At 43.2% G+C, this 11905-nt stretch overlaps 1 protein-coding gene across 4 annotated transcripts in view; it reads right to left on the bottom strand.

The window, feature by feature from the left end:
* Positions 1-11447: 11447 nt before the first annotated feature.
* Positions 11448-11905, bottom strand: part of Rbbp8 (RB binding protein 8, endonuclease) — a 100499-nt gene continuing 100041 nt past the window's right edge. For all 4 annotated transcript variants that reach the window (XM_059246036.1, XM_059246033.1, XM_059246035.1 and 1 more), the window contains exon 19: positions 11448-11660. In XM_059246036.1, coding sequence (XP_059102019.1) covers positions 11563-11660 — 98 coding nt within the window. In that variant the 3' untranslated portion in view covers positions 11448-11562. The remainder of the gene's footprint in view (positions 11661-11905) is intronic.

Here is an 11905-nt window from a genome sequence, read left to right as displayed (position 1 = left end):
ATGCTAGCATTCAGGCATCACACTTCCCTGCCCTCGGGGACCCAGCTACAGTCATTGTCAGCCATCAAGATGTGATACTGTTCCTACTGCGCCACAAGTCATCACACACACTCCCTATGTGCATGCACTGTGTCCCATTATAAAAAGGAAGTGCCTTCTCTACCTACTCTTTTTTCTTCCACTCTCACTCAGAGGCTGCCTCTGCACCCCCCCCCCCCAATAAAACCTTTCACATAAGATCTATTGCACAGTGCGACTTTGTGGAACCCCTTGGCTCCGACTTTGTGGAACCCCTTGGCTCCAACCAGCCAAAATACTTTTCTGTATTTAAATCATTACAATATGTCTAGAAATTTATCCAATTAGATTTTTTAAAACTTTTTTGGAATATAGGCTTTCAAAAGTATACCCTAATTGTGGCTGGAAGTTTTCCTGTGTCCTGGCCTGCCGGCAGTCAGGATAAATCTCTCCCAAGTAAACACACAGAGGCTTCTATTAATTAAAACTGCTAAGCCATTAGCTCAGGCTTCCTACTGACTAGCTCTTACACTTAAACTCAGCCCATTTCTGTTCATCTATATGTTGCCACATGTTCCATGGCTTTACCTATGTGTCATTATGTGCTACTCCCTGGACAGCAGACTGGTGTCTCCTGACTCAGCCCTCCTCTTCCTAGGATTTACCTTGTCTACCTATCCTGCCTATACTTCCTGCCTAGCTACTGGCCAATCAGCGTTTTATTAAACCAGTGTACAAAAGCATTATCCCACAGCACCTAATGATCGTCTGAATTTCACTGCTGTCTACTGTAATGTTTTTTCTTTTCTTTTTTTGAGACAGGGTTTCTCTGTGTAGCCCTGGCTGTCCTGGAACTCACTCTGTAGATCAGATTGACCTCAAATTCAGGGATCCACCTGCCTCTGCTTACTGAGTGCTGGGATTGAAGGTGTATGCCACTATCACTCAAGCACTACTGGGGTGTGTGTGTGTGTGTGTGTGTGTGTGTGTGTGTGTGTGTGTGTGTTTTGAGATAGGATTTCTCTATGTAGCCCTGAGTGTCCCAAAATTTGCTTTGTAGACCAAGCTGGCCTCAAATGCATAGAAATCTGCTTTCTCCTAGGCCACCACGCCCAGCTCTGACTGTGTGTTTTAATTGGGGAACTGAAACCTTTAACATTCAGACTTACTACGAAAGCGATTTTCTGTTGTTTTTGTTGATGCTTGAAACTTTGCTAATTTCATATATTTACCATTAGGGTGGTTTATTTTTCCTGTGGTCTCATGGATATGTTTCTCTTTAGTGTGTAAGATTCCTTCAGGTATCTTCTGTAGTGCTGGTTTGAATTTCTGTGTTTAGTGTTAGGGTTTTCTTCAGTTATGAAGGACAGCCATGCAGGTACAGCAGTCTGGGTTAGCAAACACTGTCATAAAGAGGCTGGAATACATTGTTTCACTCTCTCTTTATAATTTCTTAGTACTAAATGTCTAGAATAGTATCCTTTTCATTTCTGCTGCTTGGGGTTTGAAGAACTTCTTGAATTTTCAGGTTGATACCTTTTGTTTTGAAAACATTTCCAATAGCATCTACTACTGCTTCTGTCCATTCTCTAAGACCCCAATTATATGTAGTAGACTTTTCCAGGGTGCACTGTATTTCCTATTCCCTCCTCCAAACTCTTTGCTTCCCTCTAGGTGATGTTTCAATCCACTAATGTTATCTTTCATGAATGGAATCGGTTGTTAAAGATGTCATTCAGGACCCCTTGATGGTCTTTCATCTCATTCTAGAAAATATTTATTTTTCTGCCATTCCCCGTTGTCATAGAAATATTTCTAAGCTTGAATCATACTAATCACTTGTGAACTTATCAAAAATTGTAAGTGCTCAGGTTACCCCTGAATCAGAATTCTCATGGGAGGGGCCTGAGAATCTGCACTTACCAAGCACCTTGGTGATTAGGTGATTAGACTTGTGGCCTCCATGCTAGCACCACCAGCTGGCAGTGTAAATAATGTAACGCTAGGGTCAAACCCAGACCTATTTAATCAGAAACTCTGAGTGGGGATACAGCAAAATTTAATTCAACACATCTTTTAGGTGATCCTAGGCTAACGCCTGAATACCACTGTGCTGGTGTGTAGTAACATCTTAGGACTGCTTTCATATTTAGCTGCACACTAGAACCATCTACAAACTTAAAACAATACAGTTGTCTGTTGGGGAATACTATTTTACGATGTGTTACTTCTGCTTATGTTGCATTTGTTTAACTCTGTGAAGCTGTGTTACTGCGCCTGTGTAAAACAGTGATGGCTTAATAAAGAACTGGCCAATAGCAAGGCAGGAGAGAGGATAGGTGGGGCTGGCAGGCAGAGAGAATATACAGAGGGAGAAATCTGGGACGCAAAGATCTAGGATCGAGAGGAGGAAGAGGACTCCAGGGGCCAGCCACCCAGCTACACAGCCAGCCACAGAGTAAGAGTAAGATTTACAGAAGTAAGAGAACAGGAAAAGCCTAGAGGCAAAAGGTAGATGGGATAATTCAAGTTAAGGAAAGCTGGAAAGAAATAAGCCAAGCTAAGGCCAAGCATTCTAATTAAGAATAAGCCTCTATGTGTGATTTATTTGGGAACTGGGTGGTGGGTCCCCCAAAAGAACCAAAACAAACAAACAAACAAACAAAAAACAACAATAGTTGTCTGGGTCTTTCTCTTAAAATATTCTGATTTAAATGGTTTGGAGCAGCAAACTTTTGACTGGAATGTCAAGGATGATGAAGGGAGGAGGCACTGGAGAGTTGGCTCAGCAGTTAAGAGCACTGGCTGCTCTTTAGAGGACCCGGGTTTGATTTCCAGAGCCAGCATGGTGGTTCCACAACCATTATAAATCTAATTCCAGAGGAGCTGACACTTTCTTCTAGCCTCCAAGGGCAATGTGTGCATATGGTACACTTACATACAGGAGACAAAACATATTAAAAAAAAAAAAAAAAGGATGAAGCCAATGTAAGACATGACCTGCCACCTTTTTATATTTATCTAGCCTTACTAATTGGGCTTATTAGGTGACAAGGTTGAGTGAATGAAATAAGTTTCTGCCATTAAAGTACCATTGTGTAAAATGCGTGTGGTGGTAAACGCCTTTGATCCTAGCACTTTGGAGGCAGAAGAAGGAGAATGAGGAATTCCAGGCCAGTTTCAGCCATACAGTGTTCAAGGCCAAAACTCTGCACATTGAGGCTCCACAGAAGATTTGGTGTGAATAAAGGAACTCAGAGACTTGAAAGACTCCTGTCTAAACTCCACTTACATTCCAAATCCACGTCAAGGGCTTCTCTTACTCTCCCGCCCCAGGAGTTCTCTCCTAGTGCTCACACCCACACCTAACAGGGGACAGAACAGATGGAGGCCATGGACATACCACATTCTAACGTTAGCTTTTTAGAACCATGGCGTCACTGTTAAATCATTATGAAGTGAGAGTCTTGAACTAAAGTCCTGACGTTCACCTCCTGACACAGAGCACCCTGTCTTTCCTCTGGCTCTCTAGGCTTCCTTAAGGTACAGCCTTAGTTCTAATTGTTTTTTTTCAATTTCTTAGGCACTCAGTCTGAATTTCTTTGGACTCTTGGGTGTCTTTTCTCTCACTGGGTGCTTGGACCTCCTGTATTTCTTTTTATCTCTAAACACCAAGCATACGTTTGGTGACCTGTTCTTCTCTGGACCATAACTTCTTGTTTTTGTCATTTGCTTTATTATAACAGTAGGTATACTGAAATCTCTTTTGACTCAATGAGTTTTCATGGCTGTATCAAAGACACCCCAGCATTCTATTTTCTCTAGACATTTTCTTTTGTGGTTATCCATCTAATTCCAATGTAATTCTCTAGAAACAGCTCTCTGCTGACCTCTGCTGGCATGACAGCAGACAACCATGTCATGAATTATGTTGAACTTCGTGTTAATGTTTACTCAGGAATCATTCTAAGGAGTTAGCTTGCCAATGCTGAGATGTCTTATAGATTGGTAGGTATGCTGAAAAGACACAGCCAAATGGTAGAATGATATTTAATTCACATGTTTAGTTTGGAAGTGACATTTTTCCACATTAAATTCATACTTATAAGGTGTCAGGGACAGTGAAATAGGATGTTTAGACATGTGTTTCTTAAAATTTGCTCTTTTGGTGGTGGTGGGTGGGAAGTTTTATATTCTTTTGTTTGTTTCTTCGAGACAGAGTTTCTCTGAGTAGTCCTGATTGTCCTAGAGCTCACTCTGTAGACCACGCTGGCCTAGAACTCAGAGATCCACCTGCCCCTGTCTCTTTGGCCCCTTGGCAAATGTTTGTTAAATGAGTGAAGTGGTTGTTAGTATTCTGACCCGCCCCTTGGGCCGCCCTGCGTCCTGATGTAAACGCCCCCTTTTTAAGGAAAAATCCCCCCTTCTCTCTCCTCTGCCCTTCCTCCCGCCCCCCATGAGGTGTGCACCCTCGCCCTCTCTCCTCCCCATCTCTTTCTCTTTCTTTCTATCCTCCTGTCTATCTAAATAAACTCATTTCCGCGTGGATGCAGTGCATGGGGTGTGAGTGAGTGTCCACGCACCACAGCCCGACACCGCGTCTGCCCAACATGTTTCTGTCACCCTCGGGACACCTTGGCCTGGCCAACCAGGGCCTCTCGTGTGCTGTATCATTATATTAGTGCGGTGACGTCAGGAGGCTCTCCCACCGCTTTCTCCTGCCCGCCAGCAGTCTGAGAAACTCTGGGACCCTTTACCGTCCACCACTCTTCCAGCTGGAGGACTGCTGAGATTCTTCACCCTGTCAGTAAGAGTCCTCCCTTCCCTTCTGGCCATTTCCCACAAGTGAGGATCTGATCGTCCCTGACCGTGGTCTCCAGAAGCTCTGGTACCGGCATCATACGTCTGGGATGGCGACAGCCTGTGCCCACTCACTCCAAGGCCCACAGCTTTGTTCGATGGTCCACTGGCTGTCTTGAGCTGTTGCTGGTCCTCGCTGATCCCCCGGGATGCTGGAGGTCAGTCCACTGGACCCTGTGCCTCCCTGTGGGAAGATGCGCCTGCTCTCTCTTATCCCGTGCTCCCCAGTCTCCGCTAACGCAGTCACATCATCGCCTGTCACCAGGTTCCTTTCCGCAGCATGTGCACCCTTTAAAACTGCCCCTCCCCTCCGGCAGCAGCCTGCCTTCCCTGGCCTGCCACTGGCTCCGGAGACGCCACACAAACGTGTTTCTGACTGACTCTTCTTCCTTTCTTTCTCTCCTTTCTCTCCTTTCTCTCTCCTCTCTCTCTCTCTCTCTCTCTCTCTCTCTCTCTCTCTCTCTCTCTCTCTCTCTCTCTCTCGTTTTTGTTTTTCGAGACAGGGTTTCTCTGTGTAGTTTTGGTGCCTATCCTGGAACTCACTCTGTAGCCCAGGCTGGCCTTGAACTCACAGAGATCCGCCTGCCTCTGCCTCCCGAGTGCTGGGATTAAAGGCGTGAACCGCCGCCGCCGCCGCCGCCGCCGCCGCCACCACCACCACCACTGGCTAAGTTTTTGTTTTTGTTTTTTGGTCTGACTGACTTCTAAAAGCTTTAGTTTATCTGTTCCTTATCTGTTCAGTTTGTCTTGAGGAAAACAAAAACCCATTTTGAACACCTGGTCAGGCGTCAGAGGGCCATCTTTACTAAGGTCAAAGGCAGGTCATTTGGCTTGGTCACCGTCTTTGCTGTGGCCGGGGCCTGCCTCTCCCAAGTCCCTGCCCAGCACAGTCTTGCACTGTCAAACCTCTGGTGCTAACTCGGTCACCCGCCGTGGAGTGTTTGTGTAGTCCGTTGGGGTTGCCCACTTCAGGCCAGGGTCTCACTCACCTGCGGCAGGTCCGCTTTCCCATTCGCTCTCTTACAGATTTGCCTTCCTGCTCAACAGCTTTACAGTTTGCTACAATGTGCCAGTCAGAGATGAGGCCAGCTTCATCCTGTCAGCACACACTGGTTCTCCCTTTTAAGATTTTAAAATTCCAGATTTTAACACTAAATAGAATTCTGATACTCTTGAGTCACAAGCTCAGGATTTTAAATTTTCCTTGGTTGTCTTCTAAACTTAAACTTCTCATCAGGCCAAAGACATCTCTTGACCTTCTTTATGCAGAACATGAGATATTATATAACCTTGAGAAATTATTTCTATATAAATCATTCAGGGTTATAATCTGGCTGTAATTAAAGATCAGTACTACAACTATAGGACCTTAAAAATGGTAATAGATCCAGATATTACTGACAATGACTTAAAAATGTCTCTCCTTACTCAAGGTCTGTTCAGGCTTAAGAACAAGCATCCTTGTTCTTGCTAACTTCATTAAGCTGTAACTAACTGGGAAACCTGTATATCCAGATTCAATGTATGTATATATATATATATATATATATATATATATATATATATATATATATATATGCCTGCAAAGTCAATTTAAATACATCTAACAGATTTTGTTCCCCTAGTCTTCAAACACCTTTAGAGATCTGAGAATGTTGCATTTAATATAAAAGCTTTTTATGACAGAGAGACATGCCAGCTCCTGGCAGCATCCTGTATCTTCTCCAAGAAGATAGATGGCCACAGAACTTCCATCTGGAAGTTTATAGCAAGGTTGGCCACACAGCAAAAAGCTGAGATCCTGTCCAGACTGAGTAAGTGGAACAACAGAGGATCAATTGCCCCATACTGCAAAGTCAAGGTGGGTCAGTCTCCCCAAATTCCTATTCCACAAAAAAAATCTGTCAGATCTTCTGGGCTTAGCAGCTGAACAAGTGCTGCCTTTGGGGCTTCTGTCCCACAATGACCATGGAGATTGCTTGGGATTGCTGCCTAGGTAGCTGGAAAGCTGTCTCACTTCTTCTTAAATTTATCCTTCTCAGATCTGATGGTGTTTGATGACTAGGAGACTATGAGCACCTTGATAGCTCATTAACAAGTTTCCTGTTAAAATTACGGACAGCTATGCCTCATTCACAGACTTCATGGCACAGGGTAGACTAGTTTCAGATATAACTCAGGAGATTCAAAGTTTTAATATTGATGAATGCAGTTTTGATATAGCATTGACTACAAATAGTTCTTAAGAGTCCTTAAGTTTCTATGGATCTATTCCAGCTGTTTTACAGATACCTGCATGTTCCTGGGAGAAGTTCTGCTACTGTATCAAGAAATCTGGTCTGATAAAAACAGTCTCCAGAGCCCATTTGACCTTACCCATTTCCAAGGATATTTTGCAGTTTCCCTTCTCTTGCCTGGGCCAAGGGGTCCTTCAGGTATGCCAGCCTCTGCACCAGCACTGAGGATGCCAACTGGGATGGATGCACCCTCACCTCCAGAGAAACGGCAGATGTGATGGCTTCTGCACTCCTACAGAACACATCATCCCTCAGTTCACTGTTGGTACCACCTCTCCAGGCTCAGGCGGGCACCTGCCCAGCAACTTGGTTTTCCAAGATGTCCCAATGAAGGGCATATTCGCCCTCATGTCTCACTCATTCACCCTTGCCTCTTCTGTACAACCAGGGCACTTCTCCATCCCATCCTACCTAGCAGTTATCACTCTTCCCATGGCTAGCCCTGCTCATGAGCCAATGAGAACAATCTATTTTTTTCCTCCTAGCAACTCAAGGAACAGACACCTGAGACCTCCACGATGACGACCAACCGTGCTTCTTCACTTGTACCTCCTGCCATGTGTGGGACCCCAGACTTCCAACTCCCCCCCCAACTTCTCCCCTTGTCAGTGTGAAGCAGTTCCGAGAATTCAGCACCCCCATTCCCCCCTCCACTTGCTATCAATAACTCACCTTTTTATATTAATCAAAACATGTTTGTTAGTGTTCTGACCCACCCCTCGGGGCCACCCTGCATCCTGACGTAAAAGCCTCTTTTAAGGAAAAACTCCTCCCTTTCCCCCCATGTGTGCACCCTCATCCCCTTCCCCCTTCTTTCTATCCTATCTAGATAAACTCATTTCCACACGGATGCAGTGTCTGGGGTCTGAGTGACTGTCCTCGTGCCACAATCCGCTACCGCATCTTCCCAACATGTTTCCATCACCTGCAGGACACCTTGGCCCAGCCAGCCAGGGCCTCCCTTGCTGTATCATTACAGTGGCGTCCTTTGGTTTATGTAATATTATTTTTATAACTGAATGTTCTATATTATTAGGCATTCTTAAGAGAAATCTTTGCAGTCTTTTAGAGTTTAATATCTAAGAATGCCCTGTGTGCCGACTATGGTTTAGACTGAGTTACTAGTAGACCTCTCAAGCAGCAACCTTCCCAGATAGACTTTGAAAATTTTTCACTGCTTAAGTGGTTTAAAGAAATATTTTTGTTTCACACACTGCCCTCATTATGTTCTACATACATTGAGGTGCTCCTAATTAACTCATTTAAGTAGTTGCTATAGACAATCTTATGTTTCAAAAGGTTTAATCAGAATATGTTTATCAAAGGCAGGAGTTACTTAAATGTTAAGTGATGGTCTATAGTTCTGCATATTTCCAGCATCTGAGTTAGTTCTTCAACTTTATAAAACTTCTATGCAACTGAAATTACACAGAACTATATATAGCCAGTTGAGTGACATATTTATAAATACCACCTAACATTTATGTTAGACATAAATTATTTACAAATATATGAAGCCCAATTCTATACATTATCTTCAGAAAGAAAGTGTACCGGTGCTTACATGCATGTATGTGTGTATACTGTGTGAGTGCTTGGTACCCACGGAGGCCAGGAGGATTCAGATCCCCTGGAACTAGTTACAGATGGTTGTGGACTGTCATCTGGGTGCTGGGAACTGAGCCTAGGTCCTCTGGAAGAGCACTGTTAACTGCTGAGCTCTCCTCCAGTCCTCCATACATTACCTTATTATATGTATAGGAGTGTTTTGACTGTGTTTATGTGCACCACGTGCCCGCCTGGTGCCCAAGCAGGCCAGCAGAGGGTGTCAAATCCCCTGGAACTGGAGTTACGGATGCTACGAGTGCTGGAACCAAACCCGAGTCTTCTGCAAGAGCAGCAAGTGCTCTTAAACACTCAGCCATCTTTTAAAAGTCAGAGTGTGCTGTGTCATAAACTTGCACTTGCATTACTTCAGGACAGGGCTGGCTAACAGACACATCAGCATAGTAGCATCAGCTCATCCAACCTTACACAGGGTGATAAGTTTACACAACTTAATTACTAATGGGTTAGACAACTGCCACACTATCATTACACAGGCAACTGCCCTTCAAAAAGCTGAATCTACTGGAGGTGGACACCACACTTCTGTGGCACCCTGTCTAAACCCAGGTCTCTCAGACTCCTAGCCCGCGGACATGAGCTCTGCTGCTGGAAGGAGGCAGCCGTGGGCTCTCACATATATGCGAGTTCTGGCCACTGAAAACCAATAGGGTTTTCTGTACAACATTTCTGATTGATTTATCTGTGGTTCTTTGAGACAGTAGTCCTGGCTGTTCTGGAACTTGCTGTGTAGACCAGGCTGGTCTGCCTCTTCTTGCCTCTAACTCCCTGCTGGGATTAAAGGTATGGATAACCATGCCCAGCTCTGTAAAACTTTTGAAAACGGACAAAACAAATAGCATGTGCTTTTTTTCTTTTCACACAGAACACAAACATGATTCTAGATACTGCATAGCTTTTTTACAGCCACAAAGATAAGTATAACACAGAGTTTGGAAGAGCAGGTGTGTGTGTGTGTGTGTGTGTGTGTGTGTGTGTGTGTGTGTGTGTGTGTGTGTGTATTGGGTTATAGAACTACAAGCAGCCTCTTACTGATGATTTCTAGATTTTTTTTTTTTAAGGTAGGAGGGAAAAGCCAGTCATTTGTTTATTTAATCTGCTGTCTAAGGGATCTACTTGTTATAATTTAACATTACTATTAAGTTCACAGGTTATTTAAGAATTAAAAGAGAAAATCCTATGTGACGAGCACAGGTCCTAGAATACAGCAACCAAAAAGATGGTTAGCTCTTGATACAGAAAACCACTAAAACAAAACAAAACAAAACAAAACGCGCACACACACACACCCCAAAACCACCAAACACAGGATAAATAATTATTGAAGGAAAGGTGATGAACAGAAACTACCGTAGTGATGTAAAAGTCGAGAGCCAAACAATGTATCAGTATATTCCTGTATAAGAACTGGAACCATGATTATCATGAAGGAAGACTTGGCTAAGTAAGAGGATTTTCACAACTCTGAGAAGATTTTCTGTAGGATGTTACATAGATCTTACCAGTGTATTCTCTTCAGTCTTTTGTATGCTGGTTTACATAAAATACTAGCAAGATACAGGTTAAAGGAACATGTAGAAAAAGACACAGGTAAACCAGCTATTAAAGTAGGAGGCACAGAACGTACCCAGTCCACTCCACACCTTAGACCCAGGGGAATATACAGTTACTAAAAGACTCTAAGGCCAAACCATATGTTACTTCGTAACGTTAGTCAGTCGAGCAAAATCAGACAAGGCATTTGAACACACAGGCAAAGATGCATCCAACAAATTCAGCTTGAAAACTACTGGAAAAAAATCTGGTGAAAAGAACTGGAATATTATGATTAGGTTAGAGGATATGACTAACTTAGTCTATTGGTATTTGTGGTGATATTGAAAGGAATTTACCACAGAGTGGCACCTCACTTCAACTCTTGGACAGTTGAAGGACTACTGAAAAGTTAGCTCCCATTCCTTTCAAAAATAAATACTTGAATGTCAAAAACCGGTAGGATCTACAGAAGGTTAACGGACAAACTGAAAACACAGAAATTACCAGGAGAACACTTCTTCATGTACACATCAGAGGAAACAAACAGTAAGATCCGTAAGAACAAATTATAGGCCACCGCGACCATACTTCAAAAGCTGTAATTACCAAATAAAGTTATGGTGGTTTGAAAGAAAATGGCCACCAGCGGCTTATTAGGGTGTGGCACCATTAGGACATGTGGCCTTGTTGGAGGGAGTGTGTCACTGGGGGCAGCCTTTGAGGTCTCAAATGCTCAAGCCAGATCTAGTGTGGCATTCTTTTCCTGCCGCCTGCTGATCCGGATGAAGAACTCTCATCTCCTCCAGCATGTCTGCCTGCACACCACCACGCTTCCCACCATGGTGATAATGGACTAAACCACTGAAACTGTAAGCCAGACCCAACGAAATGTTTTCCTTTGTAAGAGTTGCCACAGTCCTGAGTCTCTTCACAGCAATAAAATCCTAACTAAGTCAAAAGTAAATAGTTCTTAAGTTAGAGTGCAAAATGAAACCCTTACTGCCTAAAGGGACAAAAGACAACAACAACATAAACACATTACATTTTAAATAGTTATTTGTATGGTAGGTAAATGTCACTTTAAACATTTTTAATAAAAAATTCATTTATAAATCAATTTATAGAAGATCAAAAAACCAAAGATCAATGTTTATTACAACTTTAACTATAAATAACTAACATGAAAAAAAAAAAAAGGTCTTCTGCTCTGCTTTTGCTCCAACATCTAGGTCCTCTGTTCCTTGCCTTTTGGAGAAAACACTGCAGTGTAAGGCTGCCGTCTTTTGGGACGAGGGCAGAGATCGAGATCTTCCTTGATATAACCTGAAAAACAAATTATGAATTTAGGACAGGATAATATCAACATGCATTTCTTTCAGCACAGATGAGCATGTGGCTGTCTCCACTTGGGAAGAGAAGGCCGGAGGATCAGGAGTTCAAAGCCAGCCTGGCCTTCATGACACCCTATCTATCTTAAAACAAAAACTCCACCCAAACAAAAACAACAGCATTTTTTTTAGTACATATCCATTACATATTTAACTTGTTTAATGCCTAAGTACTTCTGA

Source organism: Peromyscus eremicus, chromosome 19, assembly GCF_949786415.1.
Source record: "Peromyscus eremicus chromosome 19, PerEre_H2_v1, whole genome shotgun sequence".
Taxonomy (NCBI): Eukaryota; Metazoa; Chordata; class Mammalia; order Rodentia; family Cricetidae; genus Peromyscus; species Peromyscus eremicus.
This window is presented reverse-complemented; position numbering and strand designations above follow the sequence as displayed.